A 26,525-nucleotide genomic window follows, 5' to 3' on the forward strand; every position below is an offset into this window, starting at 1 on the left:
TGTGCCTCTGTTAGCTGCCTGCACTGTTTTGAACTTTTAGCAAAATGGGGGGGGGGGGGGTGGAATTGCTGCTGCAAGCTTTTCCTTGGTTTTAGAGTTCATATTTCCATTCAAGTTTGTACAGTTTTGATACCAAACTATCATTCAGTGATGCCATTTCAACACATTTTAGAGGGGTGGGTTGACTACTGAGATATAACCAAAAGAAGAGGTTGAAAATGAATCTCAAGCCAGTGATGAACAGAGTGAACTACAGTACATCACAAGTATCAGAACAAGATCAGCTGTCCTTTTGAAAACAAATCCCTCAGCATCAGCTGTGCTTTGAGGATTACCATCAAGAAGATTCATCAAATGCCCAGAATAAACACATTTGGACTCCTGGTACACTGTCCATGTTACTGACCCAATACTTCACAATCACTGAAAGTTTATCGACCTCAGTTGTTGAAGGCAAGGCAGTGGATGTTGACTACATGGACTTTAGTAAGGCATTAGATAAGGTTCCAGCATGGGAGGTTGGTCAAGAAGGTTCATTTGCTTGGCATTCAAGATGAGGTAGTAAATTGGATTAAACATTGGCTCTACGGGAGAAGCTTGAGAGTGGTGGTAGAGGGTTGCCTCTCTGACTAGAGAGGCCTGTGACTAGTGGAGTGCCACAGGAATTGGTGCTGGGTCAGTTGTTTTTCATCTACAGTTTCAAGAAAAAGATTGTAAACCCTTTGGAATTACCTGGTTTTCTGCACTAATTATTCATAAAATGTGGTCTTACCTTCATCTAAATCACAATGACAAACACAGTCTGTCTAAACTAATAACACACAAACAATTGTACTTTAGTTCAGGCTGGAAAAAAGTATGTGAACCCTTGTATTTAATAACTGGTAAAACCACCTTTAGCAGTAATTGCCTCCACCAAATGTTTCCTATAGCTGCTGATCAATGGCGAGGGGTATTTTAGACCATTCCTCCATACAAAACTGTTCAGTTCAATAACATTTCTGGGACACCTTTCATGAACAGCCCTCTTCAGGTTATGCTGCAGTATCTCAATTGGGCTAAGGTCTGGACTCTGACTTGGCCATTCCAAATCACGAGTTTTCTTCTTTTTAAACCGTTCTGTTGTTGATTTACTCGTTTCAGTTTCTTGTCTTGTTGCATCATCCAACTTCTATTAAGCTTCAGGTGATGGACTGCTACCCTGACCTTCTCTTGTAAAATGTCTTGATACAATTTTGAATTCATTGTTCCCTCAATGATTGCAAGCTGTCCAGGCCCTGAGGCAGCAAAGCAGCCCCAAACCTCCCACCGTCCTTCACACTCAGGATGTTGATGTGCAGTGCTCTTTTTCTCCTCTAAACATAGCAGTATGCATTTCTGCCAAAAAGTTCAACTTTTGTTTCATCTGTCCACAGAACATTGTCCCAGAAGTATTGTGGAACATCCAAATAGTCTTTTGAAAACTTGAGACATGCAGCAATGTTCTTTTTTGGAGAGCAGTGATTTCCTCTGCTGTGGCCTTCTATGAACACCATTCTTGTTCAGTGTTTTTCATATAGTGGACACATGATAGACTTTAGCAAATTCAAAAGATTTGTGTTACCTTTGGGTTCTTTTTCACCTCCTTTAGCATCTTTACAGGATGTCCACTCTGAGGGAGAGTAGCAACAGGACTGAGTTTCCTCCATTTGTAGACAATTTCTCCTACTGTGGACTGAATAACATTCAGGTCTTTAGAAATGTTTTTGTAGCCTCTTCTAGCTTCATGCATTTTACAATTCTTCTTCTAAGGTCCTCTGAAAGTTGTTTTGATCAAGGCATGGTGCACCTAAACAGATCTTTCTAGAGAAGAGTACAGTAAGCTGACTTTTGTCTTTTTTTATAGGGCAGGGTCCACAACCCAGACCTCCAATTTCATCTCATTGATTGGAGCACCTAACAAATAGGTTTTGGAGAAGGCATTACTCACGTACTTTCTGGAACCTAGAGTTGTGATTGTTTATATGGTGTGCTCAGTTTTGACTAATATAATTGTTGTGTGTTAATAGTTTTGGCAGATTGTGTTTGTCTATTATTGTGACTTAGATGAAAATCAGACCACATTTTATAACCAGAAAACCAGGTAATTGCAAAGGGTTCACAAACTTTTTCTTCCAACTGTATATCAACAATCTGGGTAATAATGTGGTTAATTGCATCAGCAAATTTGCAGATGACACCAAGACTGGAAAGAGGCAATGGACAGCAAGGAAGGCTATGACGGCTTGCAGCCGGACTGAACCAGCTGAAAAATGGCAGATGGATTTTAATACATTTTTTATGCATTTAGTGCGAGGTGTTGCACTTTACTAAGACCAGGCAGGGTAGGTTTTACACAATGAACGGTAGGGCACTGAGGACTGCGGTAGGACAAAGGTATCTGGGAATGCAGGTCCATAATTTATTAAAGTGATGTAAAGAAAGCTTTTGGTCCATTGGCCTTCATAATCAAAGTACTGAGTACAGGACATGGGATCTTATGTTGAAGTTGTACAAGACATTGTTGAGGCCTAATTTGGCATATTGTGTGCAGCTCTGGTCATCTCCCTACAGGAAAGATGTAAGGAACATTGAAAGAGTACAGAGAAAATTTACAAGGATGTTGCCAGGTCTAGAGGACCTGAGTTATAAGATTGAATATGTTAGGACTTTATTCCGTGGAATGTAGAAGATTGTCATGAGATTTGATAGAGGTATTCAAAATTATGGGGGGTAAAGACAAACAGGTTTTTTTCAACCGAGGTTGGGTGGGACTACAGCTGGAGATCATGAGTTGAGGGTGAAAGGTGAAAAGTTTAAGGGGAAATTTCTTCACTCAGGGTCACGAGAGAGTGGAACACGCTACCAGCACAAGTGGTGCATGTGGGCTCGACTTCAGCATTTAAGAGAAGTTCGGATAGGGATATAGAGGGCTATGGTCCTGGTACAGGTCGATAGGAGTAAGCAGTTTAAATGTTTCAGCTTGGACTAGATGGGCCAAAGGGCCGTGTTCTATGACTCTATAACCAGAGGGTTTAGTAAGATTAGAGGCCTACAATTAAGCAAAATACCACACGTCATGTAAATGCATGTTACACTTAAAAATGGAAAGAATGGTTGACACACAGATTGCTATTTTTAAACAGTGGCACAGAATTTCCTGGGAGTAGTATGTTGCTTTCTTACCTAGTAGGCATGCATTTATCAACAGCAGTCCTTCCAGTGGCAGTTTCCTTAATGACGTACATTGCACATAATGATTTCCACCCTGTCTGCATTAGGAACTGTGCAGAAACTGCCTACTAGTTTATTTATTGAGATACAGCGCATTACCGGCCCTTCGAGCCACGCCTTGCTGCAATTCCCCGATTTAACCCAGCCATAATCATTGGACAATTTACAATGACCAACTAACCTACCAAGCGGTATGTCTTTTGGTTAGTGGGAGGAAACACGCGGAGAATGTACAAACTCCTTACGGGTAGCGGCCATTCAAGGTGGCACAGCTGCTGCCTTGATTTCAGGGATGCCAACTGGACTCTTTGTACTCTGTTATGGGTGTCTGGCAGATGCTCTGGTCATCACCCATATTTCCCCTGAACATAGGTAAGTGGTAAAAGAATCAACGGAAGCTTGATGAGCATGTGAGAAAGTAAGTTGCATAACTACAGGGCACATAACAGGGTCCAGCATTGGTAAACCAGGAATCAACATTTTGTGGAATTTTGAATGTCCTTACCTGCACAAGAGCTCCAAGCTTACTGATATTACAGACACTTCTGCAAACCTGCTGGCAGTTTTCAAAAAAACCCAAGTAATTCTCCACCACACGATAAATTTAAAACTTCCAAATATTAGAAGTTATTCATCTAAACAAACATTTAATAAAGTACACTGCAATCACTATAGTTCCAAATTTTAATATTTACAAAATTTCAAGTCTTTAGTTACCAAAATTGCAGCAGTAAACTGCTCACACTGCTTGCAAGTACTGATACAGAATCAATAGTTATAGACACAAGGCAGCAATTTGCTTATCAATGCTTTCAAACAGCAAAAATGTAACTGACCATAGCTGTTCTTTACCCCAACAGAAAATATGCCTCAAAATGAATTAGATTCATGTTTCTGTCGTACTCAGCAGATAGACCAGTAAGAACATATTTTTGGATTTTTTTTTAAAGTTATTATCCAGCCAAATTACTTTTGTTGTTAAATAAAGAGGCCACGTACATGAAATCATTTTTGTACTTAGAGTAATTAAGAGTTGGAGGTCAGAAACACATTACCAGCTTTAAAAAATAATGCTGCATATACTGGGTATAACCACATCAATTTGTACATAGATCCAATTTGTAACAAAAGTCTTTTAAAAAACCACATGATAAATAATTCAGTGTTTTATTAAAAAATTACTAAACATTTAAGCAACATTAGCATTCTGTTTCCTTACTGTCGACTCTGGTTTGACGCTGCAATTTAAACTGAGATGCCTTGTCACTCCTGTTGGCAGAGTGCGCAGTTAAATCTTCAAAGGATTTTGCTGCCTGGTTACTATTTGGAAAAGGGTCATCGCCTATTCCTCCCTCTTCAATTAAAGAATCAACACTGGGGTCTTCCTGTATCGTGTTCATCCGTTGGTGATCTGATTTTGTTGACACTATGATTGTCGGAATAGTCAATGTCATTGGTGTTGATGCTGGTGGTGCTGGTTGTTGAAAGCGGCTTGTGGACTGAAGAGGAGGCTTCACTATGCGAACTGAGGCAGATTCTAGGCTGCTAAACATCTCAGCATTCTGCAGTAAATTGTTAAAAATAGTTTCATTAGACAATTAAGCCTCACCAAAACTATTCAAGAATTTACTATCCCTCATAGTAAAGAGAGGGTGTCAATGTTAGCCTAGAACTACAACTTCACTAAATGGACTTGCAACAACCTTACAATCTTCCATCCTTAAAATGGAAGGAAATGTGAGTGGTACTGCTTAACTTTATAGCCTGGCTGTTTCCAGTTTCATGTATCAAGATTGCATTAAACTTCCATGGGGCAAACACAGTACAATACCTACAACTCTTTCCTTTATCACATCCAACTACATTATAAATTACCAAATCCCTGACACCCTACCTTGAAACATTTGAAGGGTGGTGCACATTTAGATAGGTTGAATAAGCTGAGGAATAAATGTTTCCCGGGTTTACAAGCAGATGATGTAATATGCAATATGAATTTAAGGAAGGACAAGCCAATGATTGGGTACAAATACAGACAGAGCAAGGAGTTAAGTTGTACTACAGAGGCAAAATTCATAAGGGCAAAGAATGCAGGACTGAAGGTGCTGTATTTAAATGCACATAGCATTCAGAATAAGGTGGACCAACTCATAGCACAATTAGATTGGTTGGTATGATGTGGGCATCATTGAGTTGTAGCTGAAAGAAGGTCATAGTTGGGAGTTTAACATCAAAGGGAATACTTTGTATCAAAAGAACAGGCAGGAAGGCAGAGATGGTGGTATGGCTCTATTGGTAAGAGATGGAATTACATCTTTAGATAGAGGTGACATAGGGTCAGAGAATGTCAAATCTTTGTGAGTGGGGTTAAAAAACTGCAATGGTAAAAGAACATCATGCAAATCAAACATAAGCTTCCAAATAGTAGCCAAGATATGGGGCTGAGATTGCAAAGGGAGCTGGAAACGGCACGTAATAAGGGTAAATGTCACAATTGTAATGGGGGACTTCAATACGCAAGGGATTGGGAAAATCAGGTTGGTGTCGGATCATAAGAGAAGGAATTTGTTGAAGGCCTATGAGATGGCTTTTTAGAGCAGTTGTGCTCGAGCCTACTAGAAGAAAGGCTATCTTAGATGGGTGTTGTATAATAACCTAGATTTTATTAGCTTAACGTAAAGGAACCCTTAGGAGGCAGTGATCATAATATGACTGAATTCATACTGCAATTTGAAAGGTAAAAACATAGAAAACCTACAGCACAATACAGGCCCTTCGGCCCACAAAGTTGTGCCGAACATGTCCCTACCTTAGAAATTACTAGGCTTACCTATAGTCCTCTATTTTACTAAGCTCCATGTACCTACCTAAAAGTCTCTTAAAAGACCCTATCGTATCTGCCTCCACCACTGTTGCTGGCAGCCCATTCCACGCACTCACCACTCTCGAGTAAAAAAACGTACCCCTGACATCTCGTCTGTATCTACTCCCCAGCACCTTAAACCTGTGTCCTCTTGTTACAACCATTTCAACCCTGGGAAAAAGCCTCTGACTATCCACACAATCAATGCCTCTCATCATCTTATGCACCTCTATCAGGTCACCTCTCATCCTCCATCGCTCCAAGGAGAAAAGGCCGAGTTCACTCAACCTATTCTCATAAGGCATGCTCCCCAATCCAGGCAACATCCTTGTAAATCTCCTCTGCACCCTTTCTATGGCTTCCACATCTTTCCTGTACCAGAACTGAGCACAGTACTCCAAGCAGGGTCTGACCAGGTCCTATATAGCTGCAACATTACCTCTTGGCTCCTAAATTCAATTACACGATTGATGAAGGCCAATACACTGTATGCCTTCTTAACCACAGAGTCAACCTGCAAAACTGCTTTGAGCGTCCTATGGACTTGGACCCCAAGATTCCTTTGATCCTCTACACTGCCAAGAGTCTTACCATTAATACTACATTCTGCCATCATATTTGACCTACCAAAATGAACCACTTCACAGTTATCTGGGTTGAACTCCATCTGCCACTTCTCAGTCCAGTTTTGCATCCTATCAATGTCCTGCTGTAACCTCTGACAGCCCTCCACACTATCCACAACACCTCCTATCTTTGTGTCATCAGCAAACTCACTAACCCATCCCTCCACTTCCTCATCCAGGTCATTTATAAAAATCACAAAGAGTAAGGGTCCTAGAACTGATCCCTGAGTCACTCCACTAGTGACTGACCTCCATGCAAAAATGACCCGTCTACAACCACTCTTCGTCTTCTGTGGGCAAGCCAGTTCTGGATCCACAAAGCAATATCCCCTTGGATCCCATGCCTCTTTACTTTCTCAATAAGCCTTGCATGGGGTACCTTATCAAATGCCTTGCTGAAATCCATATAAACTACATCTACTGCTCTTCCTTCATCAATGTGTTTAGTCACATCCTCAAAAAATTCAATCAGGCTCATTAAGCACAACCTGCCCTTGACAAAGTCATGCTGACTACTCCTCTCCAAATGTTCATAAATCCTGCCTCTCAGGATCTTCTCCATCAACTTACCAACCACTGAGGGAAGGCTCATTGGTCTATAATTAGAAGTATAAATCACACGTATCAGTATAGCAATGGAATAAAAGGAATTACAGAGGAGCTAGGAGGGGGGATACTGGCAGGCGTGATGGCAGAACAGAGGTGGCTGAAATTCTGGGAATAGTTCAGAAGGCGCAAGTGGGAATAAAGAGGGCCTTTTCTGGTTGGCTGCCAGTGACTAGTAGCGTTCCTCGGGGGTCAGTATTGGAACCGCTTCTTTTCACATTGTGTGTCAATGATTTAGATCGTGCTATTGATGGCTTTGAGGCAAAGTTTGTGGATGATACGAAGACAGGTGGAGCGGTAGGAAATGATGAGGAAGCAATGTGATTGCAGCAGGACTTAGAGACAAAGTGGAAGAATGGTCCAAAAAGTGACAGATGGAATACAGTGTTGGGAAATGTATGACAATGAATTTTGGTACAAGGACCAATAGTGCGGACTATTACCTAAAGACACCTATTAATGAGAGAGTTCAGAGGAGAATGGTCAGACTAGTTCAAACTTACAGGAAAGTGACGGTGACTCAAATAACCACACACTACAATGGTTTGCAGAACAACATCTCTAGAAGCACAAAACATTGAACCCTGAGTCATCACTCTATTAAATCTCACATTGTAAATCAACTGTTTGCACTTCATGAAGATGCAATTAGGCTATTTAATATTTTCAAACAAAAACACCACAAAAGTATTTAGAGAGAACAGCATCAAACTAAATCCAACTCCAAATCACTAATATATATACACAAATGACTTTCAGCAATGTCCCACTGAAAGCAACTCTGGCCATCAATAACTTGTCCGTCTTGACTGAGTGGTAAGTACAGGGGCTTCTCAGGTTACAGATGACCTGATTTACAGATCCGATACATCAGTAAGGCATTTTTCAAGCTAATAATAATGTTCCATGATATTCTTTAATAACTAGGTATCATATACATTCCATTAGTTTATGGGTGGTAGAAATTAAAGGACTATAGCATGTGTCTGTGGAGCAATACAGTGTGGGTTACAATAAAAACCTGACGTTCCTGACTTACAGAGAGATTAGCTTACAGATAGTTCTCAGGAACAGAACCCTTATGTAACCAGTGGACTGCTGTGCTCTCACCTCAACTGAAATGTGTGGGTTCAAACCTAAATTCACAATAGATCATTTTGCAGTGCGCATCTTTCCCAAAGCCCTACTTAATGCCACCAGAAGCAAGTTATTTGGCTATACAACACAAATCTGATTGAAGCAATGATGAACTCAATATGAAATCCAATATCCGACAAGATCCCATGTTATTTAAATGTCTTTTCTTATCCTGCACTGAATAAGCTGTGCCAGCATTCTGGTTATAGATGAAAACAAGTCACATTTTGCACAGAAAGATATGCAAGCCTAAAATTCATCTCACTGATCAGAATTTGACTGCCATAAATTATCATAAATAAATTTCTAAAATACATACACTGGGAGGGAAGAATGTTTTCGAGCTCTCCTCATACTGCTGGTCTAATTTCTTATCCTGAAAGGAAATAGTTAAAGAAACTGTTAACTTATCTCTGTGCTTTCTTGCTATAAACCAAACTGTTAAGAATTTCAGAAAAATTCCCTTCCACACAAAACAGACCACATTTTGGTATAACCTTAAAAGAACATAATTTTGTTGTTACTGTCAGCCGTGACTCAACAGCAGCGTTAGTGTCTTGAGTCAAAAGGTGGTTCAAAATCCCACTCCAGAACCTGGCACCAAATTCTAGGTTGGCACTCCATTACAGTTCTGAGAATACCATCACAGGCAATGCTTATTGGATGAGATATTACATCAAGGAACATCAGCTTACTTCTAAGAAGAGCAGGGAATTATATTAGTAAACTTACCAATACTGATTTCCACCCCCACCTCCCACAAACCATCATCAGTTAAAAAACTTCTGGTCATGATCATATTTCTGTTGCTGAAAGTTCCTGCCTTATAACAGCATCTGCACTTCAGAGGTACTTTCGGATATCCCAAGGTTATGAAGTGATAAGGCAGGTACTTATTTTCCCCCAAAAATACTGTTCTTTCATTCCCAAGTAGAAAAACATTTTAGTACAATGTTTATAATGATCATATTTACATCCAAATGGGCACTATGGCAATCAGAAAATATGGATGTGGTAGGACAGAAGAACTGTAGTACAGGATCAGATATTATTTTGTAAATAGCAGTGCAGCTGAAGTACGCTTGAGGAAAACTACTACATCCGTTTATGTACATTTTAAGCTTTGTGGCTCAAGCTTCCAAGATAACAATGGAAACAAACAAAACAGGATTGGCCATTCTTACGGTGCTCAGAAACAAATATCTTTCTTACCACACAATGGACAAGAATACTGAGAGGAATCCAAAAGACAAGAGAGAATACAATAACGGATCCAACAATGTTGTCAGCTAGGAATTTCCCTGTTTAAAAAAAAAAGTAGCATCAGCATTTACAGATTATTGCAATGTTGAAGATTATTATACTAGATTAGATCTGCTGTCAGTTCTATTACTAGCACATGTCCATTATTGACAATTTCTTTCCCTCTCCACGGATGGAACTTATGATGCTCTGGGTTAAATTCACTGAGGTGGATTGTGTGCTCTTCCATGCAACTGTTAAAAGATACTCCATCATCTTACAGAAAAGGTCAAATGAAGCTAAAACTAACAGAGTGAAACTTGAAAAAGGAAAACAGAATGTGGCAAACTGCAGCAATGTCCATCTCCTCGTCACTTTTGCTTAAAATTAATCAGTTAAGTAAATGTTAGATCCAGGATTAACCTTAAATATCATATCCAAGTTAGACAACTTTAACCCAGCTGATATCCTGACTGAGATCAATTAGCCCAGCACTGACCTGTAATTGAACCAGAAGTCATTTCAGTCAGTAACTCTCGGAATGTTTGTCTTTATTTATTTATAGGGTGGAGGCATTGTTGGCAAGGAAAAGCATTTACTTCTCATCATTGACAAGATGAGCTGCTTTCTTGTACATTGCTGTTGGGTGGGAGTTCCAAAATTTAGAACCAGAGACAATGAATGAATATTCATCAGGTCAGTCTTCAGCTTAGAAATAAACCTGCATGTCCAGGTTCTTCTTGGTGGAAGCAGTCAACTGTTTAGGAAGATCTGTTGAAGTAGCCTTGGCAAGTAACTGATTTATATTTTATAAATGCCCTTATGTAGGGCTGGTGGAGACAATACCAATCAACCAAACTTCCTTGTCCTGGATGGTACCAAGCTTCTCCAAATATTTGAAGTTGCAATTATCTGAACAAGTGGGGAGTAATTTCCTTCATTCAACTGTCAGGTGCCTAGTAGACAGAAGAAAGGCTTAGGGTGGTCAAGAGTCAAGTCTCTTTCAGCAGGATGCCAAGCCTCTGATTGCTCTTGTCACCACAGCATTTACATGGTTGGTCCAACAAAACATCAAGGGTAGATTTTAATCTCTCTCCAGTTGGACACATTCATTGTCTGGCACATGTGTGACATGAAAGTCATTTGAATCAATCACCATGTCTGAATGTCGTTGAGTCTGAGCTTCATTTTATGAGGAGTTGCAAATGTTCTACCTTCTGACCTTATGACAGAAGGAACTTCACTGATGATCTACACATGTTGCAATTACCCAAAGAAATGTTTTGAGTATAAGTATTCAATAGCCTGTGAGAGGCATTACAACTAATATGTTCTTTATAACAGCAGAAAGGAAAAATTTCTGTAAAAAATGTTATTCTAAAATACATAATTCGTTTAACCCATCACCCATTTACAATGTTTTAAAAAGTAAGAATGTCTGAAATTTGTTTATAAATAGACACTAGGACAAAGTTGTAAACATTAAGGATTAGGAAACTGAATGGAGAGATTTGCAAATATTTTATTCTGATGAAGTGCTCATGTATATTTGTATCCTTGAAACTTACATATACCGTAGATGCCGGATTATAAGCCGCTACTTTTTTCCCACGCTTTGAACAGCTTTGAACACTGCGGCCTTTATTACGGTGCGGCTAATGCACCAAATGCATGTTTTCATGCCGCCAAAAACATTTTGCCTCGTAACAGTAGACCAATAAAATTGATGAGTAGTTCACAGAGGTCCAATTAAATTGTACGATAAATCAAGCACACTTTCACAATTAAATTATTGTAAATCAGTCATTTGTACTCACCCTCATCAACATGGAAAACACTCGAAGAAAAGCATTGTGCTGCCTTTATGGCAGTTATTTAGTTTATAATATTTTCGCTTAGTAATTCATTTGTTAGTATTTTCTAGTTAAAGTTAGAAGTGTTTTAAGTATATTTGTTTTCTGTACTACATCCCGGGATGCTATGACGTCACATCCGGTTTCGCCGCGTCTTGTGGGAAAATACCGGTTTGCGATAAACGGAAAGGTGGGGGCGAGCGCATTAGACCCGCGCGATGATGCAGCTTTTAAGTTAAAGGCGATCAATAACTTTTCCTGGTAGGCTGCAGTATATATTTTTTTACCAGTCGTTAGGAGATATTGGAATGTTGTTCATGCACTGTTCAGTAAAAAAGTATACGCAACGTCATTTGTGTGTTACCGATACGTATGTATATTTAAAAGTAGCCGTGTTACAGGCACGGTTCGAAAAAAAGCATTTGCAATATGTATTTGTTTATGTTACCATACGGATTTAATTAAAAGTTAAAAAATCCTCACGTGTAATATCTTTCTGTGTAAATATCTCATATTACAACGTGGGATACCTGCGGCTTAAAATCCGGTGCGGCTTGTACAAGTACAAAATTGATTTTCTTTCTAAAATTAGAGCCTGCGGCTTTTAATCAGGTGCGCTCTGTAGTACGGAATCTACGGTACTCTATGGTTTTGTAGGCTTGATTCACAGACACAGGGAGATGAATAAGTTGCCTCACACATATATTGAAATAAAGATTTCCAATTATTATGCCAAATTCTTGGAATTGGAACTGGTTTATTATTGTCACATGTACCAAGATACAGTGAAAAGCTTGTCTCATACACTGTTCATGAAGATCAGATCATTACACAGTTCTTTAAGGTAAAACAAGGTCTACCTGTAGCAATGCAAAATAAAGTGTAACAACTACAGAGAAAGTACAGTGCAAGTAAACAATAAGGTGCAAGATCATAACAACATAGACTGTGAGGTCTTTTTGTACTAAAGACAAGACAAAATCTGCAGACGCTGGAAATCCAAGCAACACACACAAAATGCTGGAGGAACTCAGCAGGCCAGACAGCATTATGGAAAAAAGTACAGTCGACGTTTTGGCCGAAAACATCAATTGTACTGTTTTCCATAGATGCTGCCTGGCTTGCTGAGTTCCTGCAGCATTTTGTCTGTTATTGAACAAGAGAACTATTTCCATAGTCTTATATTTGTCAATTTTTCTTAATGTGAATTAAGTGAAAAGTAACAAATTAGGATAAACTCATTCTATTATTTAGTTCTAGCAAAACAACGGCATTTTAAGTTATTTTACTTAATCTACGGTTAACACTTAAAATGTACATATTGAACATCAATTCACAGCTGCAGAAACAAATTTTGTTCAGTTCTTTCAAGAGGCGCAGGAACAAAAGAATGTAGGAGAATACAAACGTTGTGTGTCAGCTTACCGAAAGTGTTGATATCCAATTTCTCAATGAACTCCCAGAATCGTTCTATTACATCCTGTACTTGCTTTTCACATTTGCCCTGTACAAGCAAAGTTTAAACAGTAAGACTATTAAACCATTAAAACAGTGACATCTATTGTTATGATCTCAGCCCCCTCCTTCCTGAGAATCGCAAGATCGCTATTAATTCGGGTCTGGGACCCAGGAAATGAGAGAGAATCCTCAGAAATACAAAGCAACGGATTTTGACCATTGTTCTTAGAGACACCTGTGTGGATTGCGACTCTATGCTACGTGCCAGCTATTATGGCTACATGGACCCCCTCGGGCAATGTGGGGTGGGGATTGTATCACCCTACCTTGATTGACATCTCAACTCTGCAAGTCAAGATAAAAGGGGGACTGCAGGAGGCAGTACGCTAGCGACGCACCAGAAGGAGACACCATCGCTCATCGCTCCCGTGATGAAGGGAAGCTATTCGGAAGCCATGTGTGGTTCATTTCCCCTAGCCTGGGGAACGAGTGGCTGATAATCCCGAAAAGAACTTCGAACTGACAACAGGGAACCCACGTTCCCGATTCAACTATTTGAGTCCAAAAGGCTGGCAAGTTTATTTTCTCACCAAAAATTCTCTCTCTCTCCAACACGTGAAACCCAGCTGTCCCCAAAAGGCTAAAAGCCTGCATGAACTCCAGAGACTTTGATATTTCCATCGGACAATATTTTTACCCCTAGACAAACGATAGAGCTACTTCTTATTGCTGATTATTACTATACCCGCGCTTTAGATTGAGTATTGACGACGTATATTATCTGAATGTTTGTATTAACCTTACTTTTGTGCCCCTTTATAAATAAAAACGTTTAAAAATAGTACCATCAGATTTCAGCGGACCTCTCTATCTTTGCTAGTAAGTGACCCAGTTACGGGGTTCGTAACACTATCAACAGATACAACTGTATAGGTAAATTTCCATCATTAGGTTGATAAAAAGCAGTTTTAGGTACACATTAATTAGAAAATGGCTTTATTCTCTCTCCCTCCCACCTCAGTGTGTACCAGTTACTGGCAGCATTTTATTTACACCTCCTCTAAAGACGTTCATTGATCTCTTTACTGTGTCCCTAACTACATTATTTTGCTTTATGCAATCAAATCTCTCTTTTGTTTAACTATTCCTAATTTCCACCAAAACACATTTGCCATTTCTTCCCTTTACCTTTATCCTGACTCTATACTTAAAACTAGTTACTACACTTGACTAGTGCCAGCTCTGACTAAAACATCACTGACCTGAAACAGAAATTTGATTCTACTTTCAGAAATGGTGCCATTGCCTCACATGGCATTAGTTTTGGAATCAGGTTCATCCCCGACTCCTAAAGCAACTGATCTACATAACTACCGAATAACAATGTCTCTGGGCTAACTGTGGGTCAGGTTACTGAGAAAACTCTAGCGTTAAACTAGCTGAGGAAAAGGGTTTTAAATTTAGACTCATCTAAAAGACAATGGAGGAGAAATTATTCCTTGCACGGCAGTACTAAACTCGTGTGACGTTACTTTTGGATGTACTCCCTTCATATTCAGCTCCACTGAGGTCAGTAGAACTGAATAGGTAGAAACAAGTGCAACTATTAGCCAATGCTAATATATCCTAATTTTAATAAAACATTCTTATTAAGTGGATATACATAATAGTGTACCAGAAGACTATTTATAACTCATGTATACTAGAGGACAATTGTAATAATTTATACAGTACTGTGGCACATATGTGTAGCTAGGGTAATGTAGTATTTTTATGTATTGCATTGTACTGCTGCCACAAAAAAAACAAATGTCATGACAAATGTGAGTAATGATAAACCTAATTCTGATCTGGGTCTCTATTGTGGACTGAGAGTGGGAAGGGGGCAGGGAGAGGGAATCATGGTTAGGAAAAGGGGGAGGAAGCAGGAAGCACCAGCGAGACATTCTGTAATGATCAATAAACCAAATGTTTGGAATCAAATCGCCTTGCCTGATGTCTCCAGCAGCACTCCACCCTTGCTATTCCCAACATCCTTTGCTCCCGCTAGATTTACAAGCTTGCTCCTGCACCATGATGCAAAAGTCTTATGCACCCTAGCAATATATACCGTATGTGCCTCTAAGACTTATGCACAGTAGTGTCGTTTCATAGATATTTTCCCCAAGCAGTCATTCCTAACATACAAACATCCGATAGTTGTTCAACCAAATTAATCAATAAATCTTCAGCTGTCTTCCTCTGATCATATGTGTACTGCAAGGAATCACAGACAGATAACAAAAATAGGATACCAGGTGCACTTCTGCCTCCCTCACTCAGTAATATACAATCCTATATACGTGGCTTTATCACCAGAATCAAAATCAGGTTTAATATCATGGGTAGATGTTGTGAAATTTGTTGTTTTGCAGCTTCAGCAATGCATAACAACTGCAATGCATAACCATTTTAAAAAACTATAAATTAAAATAAATATATTTTAAAAATTACTACAAGAAGATAGCAAAGAAATAGATGTAGTATTCATGGATTCATTGTCCATTTGTAAATCTGATGGCAGAGGTAAAGAAGCTGTTCCTGAAATGTTGAGTGTGTGCTTTTAGGCTCCTGTACCTCCTCCTTGATAGTAGCAATGAGAAGAGGGCATATTCTGGATGATGAGGACCCTTAATGATGGATGTCGACTTTTTGAGTCATCACCTTTTCAAGATGTTCTCAATACTGGAGAAGCTAGTGCCCATGATATAGCTGGCTGAGTTTACTACCTCCTGCAGCTTTTTCTGATCCTATGCAGTGGTCCCTCCATACCAGAAGGTGTTGCAAACAGTTAGAATGCTCTCCACAGTACATTGATAGAAATTAGCATGTCTTCAGTGACATACCAAGTCTCCTCAATCTCCTAATGAAATATAGACACTGTCGTGCCTTCTTTTTAAATATGTTGGTCCCAGGATAGATCTTCAGAGATGTTGACACCCAGGAACTTGAAACTGCTTACCCTTTCCATTGCTGATCCCTTGATAAGGACTAATGTCCTGAAGATCACAATCAATTCATGGTCTTACTGATGTTGAGTGCAAGGTTGTTGTTGCAACACCACTCAAATCAGCTGATCTATCTCACTCCTGTACACCACCTCATCACCATCAGAAATTCTGCCAACAATAGTAATGTCACTGGCAAATGTATAAATGGCATTTGAGCTGTGCTTGCCTCACAATTGTGGGTGTAGATAGAGAAGAGCACACATCTGGCACATGATGCATAATTAATATTTGTGCATTTCTGATTTGTATGACTCTTCCTCGTATTCAGCTTGGCCAATGGAGAAAAAGGCATGTTAAATATATACTGCTCAAGCAATTTAAAAAAACAAATCATTTTTTGTATTCATAAATACTATTAACTTCATTATGAAAGCACAAATTTCCTCCAAAACCCTCAATAGTTTTACAAACGTGTTCTGTTATGTATTAACAGTACAAGGCTATTGTTACAAAAATTATTGTTCCTTTCGTGAACTCTATAAGAAAACTCAAGCACACAAGTTCCAATCACAGTAACAGATCAAGTCACTTTCAAAGACTGCAAGAAAGTCAAATGAAATTAAGCTTCAGGCAATGTTCTGCAAAGCAAATAAAATTCAAAGTAAAGTTTAAAAATAGATAACCTACAATGTCAAAGCAACAGTCCACTGTGACTGCAGTAGCCTGTTATTCATTGCAGTGGATTAGTAACCTAGGATTACTTAAAAGTTCAAACTCCCAAGATTCAAAATTCTTGAAATCAAACATATGATAACTTGTGGACAGCAAAGAAAAATAATTCATCATCATAAATAGTGAAAGTCCTTCAGGGATGTAAAATGTAATTCATTGGCATTCTGCTTCCATTCTATGTGGCTCATTTGCACTGTCCTCATGAAGTCTAGGCATGAGTAATGGATTATGCCTTGTCAATATTGTTTAATCCCAAATAACTAAAATCCATTTCTGCTTGTACTTTCAAACAGCTGAAAATCCAAGGGGTATGCACTGATAGTAAAAAGTGGTTCAAAACACCTTACAGAACAAATGATGGCAAATACCCACAAAGACTCAGGAAAATTTACTAAAATTTGATTTTCCTTAAACTAAATACTGTAGTTCCATGAAATAAGGGGAAGTAAAATCAAGGAAATAAAACTAAATAAATGTACTAATAAAATACAATGAATATTGTTGGCAGAAAATAGACAATAGGTGCAGAAGTAGACCATTTGGCCCTTCAAGCCTGCACTGCCATTCTGAGATCATTGCTGATCATCTACTATCAATACCCGGTTCCTGCCTTGTCCCCATATCCCTTAATTCCCCTATCCATAAGATACCTATCTAGCTCCTTCTTGAAAGCATCCAGAGAATTGGCCTCCACTGCCTTCTGAGGCAGTGCATTCCACACCCCCACAACTCTCTGGGAGAAGAAGTTTTTCCTTAACTCTGTCCTAAATGACCTACCCCTTATTCTTAAACCATGCCCTCTGGTACAGGACTCTCCCAGCATCTGGAACATATTTCCTGCCTCTATCTTGTCCAATCCCTTAATAATCTTATATGTTTCAATCAGATCCCCTCTCAATCTCCTTAATTCCAGCATGTACAAGCCCAGTCTCTCTAACCTCTCTGTGTAAGACAGTCCGGACATCCCAGGAATTAACCTTGTGAATCTATGCTGCACTTCTTCTACAGACAGGATGTCCTTCCTTAACCCTGGAGACCAAAACTGTACACAATACTCCAGGTGTGGTCTCACCAGGGCTCTGTACAAATGCAAGAGCATTTCCTTGCTCTTGTACTCAATTCCCTTTGTAATAAAGGCCAACATTCCATTAGCCTTTTTCACTGCCTGCTGCACTTGCTCATTCACCTTCAGTGACTGATGAACAAGGACTCCTAGATCTCTTTGTATTTTTCCCTTACCTAACTCTACACCATTCAGATAATAATCTGCCTTCCTGTTCTTACTCCCAAAGTGGATAACCTCACACTTATTCACATTAAACGCCATCTGTCAAGTATCTGCCCACTCACCCAGCCTATCCAAGTTACCCTGAATTCTCCTAACATCCTCATCACATGTCACACTGCCACCCAGCTTAGTATCATCAGCAAACTTGCTGATGTTATTCTCAATGCCTTCATCTAAATCGTTGACGTAAATCATAAACAGCTGTGGTCCCAATACCGAGCCCTGTGGCACCCCACTAGTCACCACCTGCAAAATAAATTACTTCCTAAAAGTTATACGATACTTATTACACACTTACACAAATATTTTATTGTCAATAACATTGTGAACCACCTTGTTGAGGTTGGTTACAGTTTGAATATTTCATTACTAAGCTTGTTTCTTATTTTAAACCAATCAAGGTTTTACTGTGTTAATACTCTGTAATGAAAGGTTGTAGTTGGATTATTTGGACCCATAAGGATAACTCAGTACCCAAAACAAATACCCAACTTGAGATACAACTTATTTACCGAGGCACAACAGAGAGATGAAATAGTAATCCAGTTTGGAAAATATGGAATGAAATCCAACAAGTGTAGTTCTACAGCAAAATTTAACTCAAGAAACAAACATAGTTTTTCATTAACCCTCAGACTGTTCCCTTTCGCTTCCTCTCTGGAAGTAATGATTCTATTATCCAACAAAATATATCTGAGTATCTCCTGACTATGCTTCCAAGGCTGTTCATGATAATGTTTTACATATTAATACATTAAAATAAATCTTTATAATGTTTTACTAAAGACTGTTACCAGATAGGATAGTAAAACCACCTAAGAGTAGAAAAGTCAGGAAAAAAATTGTGAAAGGGAACATTTTTCAGTAAAATTAAGAGTAACCCAGCTCTAAAAGTTATTACTTACATATCCATCACAGAATCCAACAGTGCAGGGTTTTCCTTTCCGCAGATACAAAAACTGGTTGTTTTTATCTATATAAGGTTCACAAATTCCATCTTTTCTACAACAAACTTTGCAAGAATTGTCCGTTTCTAAACAGTATAAAAACAAACAAAAGAGCATTTTAGCATCCACAGATGCAATATATACATACTAAAATACTGAGGTTCAGCGGGAGACGCTCATGGAGTGAGTACTGTTTCAGATCCGCTCCATAACCTTTACTTTTTCTAACCTTTGATCACCCTTATTCAACTTACACCAAAAGATTTTACCTACACCAAAAGATTTTTGCTACTTTCTCGGGCTTATCGTTATTGTGAATTTTGGAAGATATGCAAACAGAAATGGCTCTTAGATCCAAAGGACGAGAACCAGGGCGAAACCCGAACGGTAATGGAAAGAAGCTAGCTCAACCGCAACGCACTGAGTTAACTTATGAACTGCTTATGGAGGTTTTGGATAAAAAATTTGAGGAACAACATCAGGCTTTTCAACGAGATATAAAGGCTTTTCAAGATTATATGGTTAAGACGGATTCAGTAATTAACCAGCAGCAAGCGCTTATCGCGTCTCTGCAACATGAAGCGCGGAAACGAGATTTGACAATTGAAAAATTGCAACAGGATTTAATTTCGACCATTAAACTGGTGGAGACACTTAAAGCCAAGAGTGTCGATTTGGAGAATCGGTCCAGAAGACAGAACCTACGCATACTTGGTCTCCCAGACGGCATAGAAAAAGGCGATCCTTCGAAATACTTTGCTCAATTTCTAAAAGATGCGTTTCCGTCGGTTTTTCCAGAAAACCCCCCGGTACTTGACCGTGCACATAGAATTTGGAGTCGTTCACCGACGGTTTCAGATAAGCCCCCGGTGGTAATCGTCCGATTTCATTACATACACGACAAAGAACAACTCATTCGTGAAGCTCGAAGGGCTGGGATGATTAAATTTCATGATTATTGCTTTCATTTGGTGGAAGATTTTAGCCCAGAAGTTATGAAGAAAAGGCTGCTTTTTAAACCTCTGATGTCTGAATGTTATGAGAAAAATCTAAAACCTGCGCTCTTATACCCGGCGAAGCTCAGGATTTCCCCCCCGAATGCTCCGCGTAAAGTATTTCTGTCTACCTTCGAAGCGAAAAAGTATTTGGAGGAGAACTTCCCTACTGATACAGTTACTACTCTCCATTAAATGAGTGATTCTGATCGTGAAAGATGGTTTTCGATTCCTTAAACCAGGGTTAGTCTCTGGTTATTGGTGTAGGTTTATCCTATACTTCATATTTAAGTTAAAGTGTGTTTTCGTTATATTAATCGCTTTGTCTTATACACTTTAACTACTATACTATATTTTTGTCTATTATTTTTGTTCCCTTGAAGGTATATTTTTAACCTTTCGAAGTGAATTTTTTGTTTAATATCAAGATAATGGTTTTTTGCAAAGTATTGGTTTTGTTTAAGATGGCGCTATTGTTTCTTTTTTTTCATCTTCTTCCTATAATGCATCGCTTATCATAGTTTAAATACTTCTTGATTTGTTTGGGTTATAACCCGATTTATAAACTTTTAGTGATTATACTCCTTTTTTCTTTACAACTCAGCATATTAAGAAGCGTAGTTTTTAGTACTGCGATCATAATTCTTAAAGTTCGGGTGTTTTTTTTTTATATATCCTTTAAATACGGAGTGGTCTGCCGCTGATATGGGGGTAGAGTTAGTCTCATTTTTTCTTTTTTCTAGCCATATTTTGGCTTTTTTTCTTTTTCATGTGGGGGTAGGGGTTGGTCTGTTTTCCTTTTTAATTTTTCTCTTATCAATTTGTTTTAGTTTTTTTACTTGGGCTGTTCTTGAACTACAAATATGTCTACGATGTCGTCACTTCCGGGTCCGCTCTTTATTTTTGTTCCTCTTCCGGGTGCATGAGTTTATAACATGGTTAACCCTTTATATACCAAAGGGATGACTTTAGAAACATGGCTCAAACCATTAATTTTATGTCTTGGAATACTAATGGATTAAACCATCCGATTAAACGAAAGAAGATTTTCAAAGTATTCCAAACACTTAATGCTCATATCATTTTTGTACAAGAAACTCATGTGAGGAAGGAGGACAAATATCGCTTTTTTAGGTCTTGGCGGAGTCAACAGTATCATTCGAATTCGAATGCCAAAGTTAAGGGAGTTTCAATTTTTATTGACTCCTCTATTGCATTTGTTCAACATGATATCCTTACGGATCCGAATGGTAGATTTTTGTTAATTACGGGTTTACTCGGTAATAAAAAGGTTGCTATGGTTAATGTTTATGCCCCAAATGTGGATTGTCCTGATTTCTTTAAGTCCTTATTTACTTCTTTACCTAATTTAAATGAATATAAGTTAATAATGGGTGGTGACTTTAATTGTTGTCTAATTCCTTTGATGGACAAATCTACACCTATTCAGACTCTACCCAATAAGTCGGCCACTTGTATTAACTCCTTTTTGACTGATAATGGAGTTTTTGATATTTGGAGATTTCGTCATCCTAATGACAAAGAGTTTTCTTTTTTCTCACATGTTTATCACTCCTATTCGAGAATTGATTTTTTTTTATTGACTCTTGTTTTATTCCATCGGTAATTGGTTGTAATTATGATATTATAGCTATTTCCGACCATGCTCCATTAAAACTTTCTACTAATTTTACGGATACAGCTTTAAGTGCTAGACAATGGCGATTTGACTCTACCTTATTGCAAGAGCCGGACTTTATTAAATTTATGAAGGAACAGATCGATTTCTTCTTTTCAACTAATTCCACGGAGGATATCTCTTGCGGAATACTTTGGGACACTTTTAAAGCGTATATACGTGGACAGATTATCTCTTATTCTGCTGGTCTGAGAAAACGCATTAAGAAGGAAACTCTTTTATTGGTTGATAAAATTAAAGAGATTGACAAGAAATATTCGACTACTCCTAGCAAGGAGCTTTACAAACAAAGGGTTGAACTTCAAATGGAACATAGTTTATTACTCACATCTCCGATTGAAAATCAATTAATGAAAACCAGATCTGATTTTTATATACATAGTGATAAATCGGGAAAACTGTTAGCTAGTCAGCTGAAGAATGTTTCAGTTAAATGTCAAATCACTATGGTTCGTCAGCAGAACGGGGATTTGACAGTTAACCATGATGAGATAAATAAGTCTTTTCAAGACTTTTATACCTCCCTGTATCAATCTGAATTCCCTCAGGATCATAATACCATGTGTGATTTTCTCGGGAAATTGAATTTTCCAAAACTATCATCTGATGATCTTTCAGTAATAGATGCTCCGTTTACGGATGCGGAAATTAAAGGGGTCATTTCCTCAATGAATTCTGGGAAAGCACCAGGTCCAGATGGGTACACAGTAGAATTTTTTAAATGTTTTTCTGCTACTCTATCTCCTTGGCTATGCAAGGTTTTTGAAGAAGCAATTAGATTGGGGAATTTGCCTCAATCTTTTTATAGAGCTTCCATTTCCTTAATACTGAAGAAAGATAAAGACCCTACTGATTGTGCATCTTATAGACCAATATCTTTATTGAATGTGGATTCTAAGATTTTTTCCAAGTTACTGGCTTCCAGACTGGAGAAGGTACTACCCCAAATTATTTCGGAAGACCAAACCAGTTTTATTAAAAATCGCTGTTCTTTTTTCAATGTTAGGAGATTATTGAATATTGTTTATACTCCTTCACACAATACTTCAGAATGTGTTATTTCATTAGATGCGGAGAAAGCATTTGATAGAGTTGAATGGCCTTACTTATTTTATGTGCTGGAGAAGTTTAATTTCAGTCCGACCTTTATTTCTTGGATTAAACTGATATATCAAACTCCAGTAGCCTCGGTGTTTACTAATAATCAAAGATCTCCATTTTTTCGTTTATTTCGGGGCACTAGACAAGGTTGTCCTCTTAGTCCATTACTATTTAACATCGCTTTAGAACCTTTGGCAATTGCCATCAGAGAATCACAGGATATTTTGGGTATTAATCGTGGAACAGATATTCATAAGGTATCTTTATACGCAGATGATTTATTACTATTCATCTCTAACCCTGAGAAATCTATTCCAGCAGTCTTATCATTGTTGGCTCAATTTAGTGAGTTTTCTGGGTATAAGTTAAATCTTAATAAGAGTGAATTGTTTCCTTTGAATAGACAGGTCCCAAACTATGGTATTTTACCGTTTAAATTAGTTAAAGACTCTTTTACTTACTTAGGGATTAAAATTACAAAAAACCATAAAGAATTATTTAGGTTTAATTTTCTTCCTTTAATTGATCAGATTAAAGGCTTGTTTACTAAGTGGTCACCATTATCTTTGTCTCTGATAGGTAGGATTAATGCTATTAAGATGGTTATTTTACCTAAATTTTTATATATTTTTCAAGCGGTACCAATTTTTATTCCGAAATCCTTTTTTACTAATGTTGATTCAAAAATTTCCTCATATATATGGCAGAATAAAAATCCCAGGTTAGGTAAAATATACTTACAGAAGACAAGGAAGGATGGTGGGTTGGCATTACCCAATTTCAGATTTTACTATTGGGCAGTTAATATTAGATATTTGATATGTTGGTTGAAAGAATGGGATGGTCCTTTTGGCCCTCATTGGGTGAGTTTGGAAACTAAATCGGTATCTGCTTATGCTCTGGGTTCTATTTTAGGGACATCTCTCCCTTTTGCTCTTTCTAAATTGCCGAATCGAATCGACAACCCGATAGTTAAATATACCTTACGTATATGGTTTCAATTTCGGAAATTTTTCGGGTTGACTCAATTCGTGTTAAATAGTCCTATTGTATCTAATTGTTTTTTCCACCCCTCAATTATAGATCAAGCTTTTTTGGCTTGGAAAACTAAGGGATTATTAAGATTTTCTGACTTATTTTTGGACAACTGTTTTATGTCTTTTGAGCAATTAGCAAATAAATATAATTTGCCTAGATTTCATTTTTTTAGATACTTACAGGTTAGGCATTTTTTAAGTACGGTACTTCCTTCATTCCCAAATTTTGTGTCTTCAGATATTTTGGAGAGTTTGTTTGAATTAAACCCTTTTCAAAAAGGGCTTATATCAAAACTTTATAATATAATTATGAAGATACATTCAGTGCCCTTTGATAAGACCAAAAATGATTGGGAAAGAGAGCTTAATCTTATTATTCCTATTGAGAATTGGGATAGAATTCTTCAATTAGTTAATACATCATCTATATGTGCCAAACATTCATTAATACAATTTAAGGTTGTGCATAGGATAGGGCCCATATGTCCAAGGATAAATTAGCTCATTTTTATTCTCATATAAACCCTATTTGTGACAGATGTCAATCAGAAATCGCGTCTTTAACTCATATGTTTTGGTCATGTCCGATTTTGGAAAAATATTGGAAAGATATTTTTGATATTATTTCGGCGGTACTGAACATTGATTTACAACCCCATCCTATTACCGCAATTTTTGGTTTACCGATGATGGGCTCACTTCACTTATCTCCTTCCGCCTGTCGAATGATTGCTTTTCTCACTTTGATGGCTAGAAGATCTATTTTGTTGAATTGGAAGGAAATTAATCCTCCCACGGTATTTCATTGGCTTTCTCAAACTATGTTATGTCTAAATTTAGAAAAAATTAGAAGTGCTGTATTTGATACTTCTATTAAATTTGAAAAGATATGGAGACCATTTATTCAATATTTTCATATGATGTAATGGCCCTTTGCCAGGCTTATTGGTTTTTTCAGCTTTAATCATATGTATGTTGAGAGGATCGGAGTTGACGACATTGATGTTTATGTATGCTTGTGAGATACTATGAACAGCCCTTTTTTTTTCCTTTTTTTTTAGTTTTTTTTTAGTTTTTTCTTCCTTTTTTGTTTTTTTTTCTTAGATATTAGATTAGTAGATTAGTTAACTTTCATATATAGATTTATTTTTTTTTCTTTTTTTATATTATATATTATGGAATATCTAGACTTACCTTGTTCATATATATACTATATGGTTTATGTTTTGGGAAAGCTTACTTATACTGTATTCATTGCTTATGTATTCCTTCATGTGTAATGGGAGTTTATATGTTTGTAATCCATTATTAATATTTTAATTGTATTTTGTTCATAATATTTTTAATACTAATAAAAAGATTAAAAGAGATAAAATACTAATAGAAGCTGGATAAAAATATAATCCCATGTAGTTAATGCAGTATTAAAATGAAACTGGCTATACAGAAAAAAATCTAAAAGTAAATCAATAATTCAGCTCTACCCTCAAATTATTCTTAAGTAGTCTCTTTACAATTCTCTTATAAAGCAGTGACAACAAAATCTTCCATAACTATAGCCTGGTAACTTTTGAACCTATTTTTTGCAACAGGTTTCCAATGTAGATTGTTCTATATTTCCAATGGGCCTGAACTTCCTGGGACCTGATCAATGACTTGTGGTCCCAAACACAAGTCACCAGGGCCAAGTGCAAAAGGTCAACCTCACTAACCCTCAGTACCCTCTGGTCAATTAGCAAGACTCCCAACGGCTAGAAGACCTCAGGTGACAGAGTGCTAAGACATAGATTCTGGAACAGCCCCTCTAGACTCTTGACAATCTGAACTGCAAAGGATATTAATTTATAAATACATAATATATATAAATAATAATTTTTGTATACATTGCTATGCAAAAGTCTTCTGCACATATATATAGCTAGGGTGCCTAAGATTTTTGCACACATAGTACTTAAAAAACACACACACACACACACACACACACAGTACTTATGTATTCTCTTCCTCTCATTTTGCAAACCAAGCCCGCTACATTCCACTACCTAGCACTGCCTGCCTGCCTGCCACCCTCTCAGCCACGTATCTTTTCTTAAACGTTACAATTGAACCTGCATCAACCACTTCCATTGACAGCTCATTCCACACTCAAACCAACCTCTCAGTGAAGTAGTTCGCCCTCAGATTCCCTTTAAATAGTTCACCCTTTACCCGAAACGTATGGCCTCTGGTGCTCCTCCCACCCCGCTTTTTCTGTCTTCCATTGCCTTCTGTCTCTTTCAGTAATCAACTTCCTAGCTCTTCGCTTCATCTCTCCCCCTCCAAATTTCACCTATCACCTTGTGTTTTTCTCTCTCCCCTCCCCCCACCTTTTAAATCTACTCCTCAGCTTTCTTTTTCCCCAGTCCTGCCAAAGGGTTTCGGCCCAAAACATCGACTGTGCTTTTTTCCATAGATGCTGCTTGGCCTGCTGAGTTCCTCTAGCATTTTGTGTGTGTTGCTTCTAGTTCCAATCTCACCTGACCTGAGTGGGAAAAGCCTGTATGCATTCATCCTAGCTATATCCCCCAAAGCTGTCTCCTCAAATATACCCAATTATTCTCTCAACCAATTATACTATATGCTTCAAAGCTATTCCAGGATTATTCTAGATTCCTGCAGCTGTGAGTATCACAAACATCCACATATATCTGTTACATATA

General features: G+C 37.9%; 1 protein-coding gene across 4 annotated transcripts in view; it reads right to left on the bottom strand.

Annotated features, from left to right (window-relative positions):
• Positions 1 to 3,922: 3,922 nt before the first annotated feature.
• Positions 3,923 to 26,525, bottom strand: part of adam17b (ADAM metallopeptidase domain 17b) — a 74,874-nt gene continuing 52,271 nt past the window's right edge. For all 4 annotated transcript variants that reach the window (XM_073056883.1, XM_073056881.1, XM_073056882.1 and 1 more), the window contains exons 15-19: positions 18,953 to 19,080; positions 13,005 to 13,083; positions 9,697 to 9,785; positions 8,804 to 8,860; positions 3,923 to 4,814 (exon numbers count right to left, since the gene is read on the bottom strand). In XM_073056883.1, the coding sequence (XP_072912984.1) occupies positions 4,452 to 4,814; positions 8,804 to 8,860; positions 9,697 to 9,785; positions 13,005 to 13,083; positions 18,953 to 19,080 (716 nt within the window). In that variant the 3' untranslated portion in view covers positions 3,923 to 4,451. The remainder of the gene's footprint in view (positions 4,815 to 8,803; positions 8,861 to 9,696; positions 9,786 to 13,004; positions 13,084 to 18,952; positions 19,081 to 26,525) is intronic.

This window comes from Hemitrygon akajei, chromosome 9 (genome assembly GCF_048418815.1).
Source record: "Hemitrygon akajei chromosome 9, sHemAka1.3, whole genome shotgun sequence".
Taxonomy (NCBI): Eukaryota; Metazoa; Chordata; class Chondrichthyes; order Myliobatiformes; family Dasyatidae; genus Hemitrygon; species Hemitrygon akajei.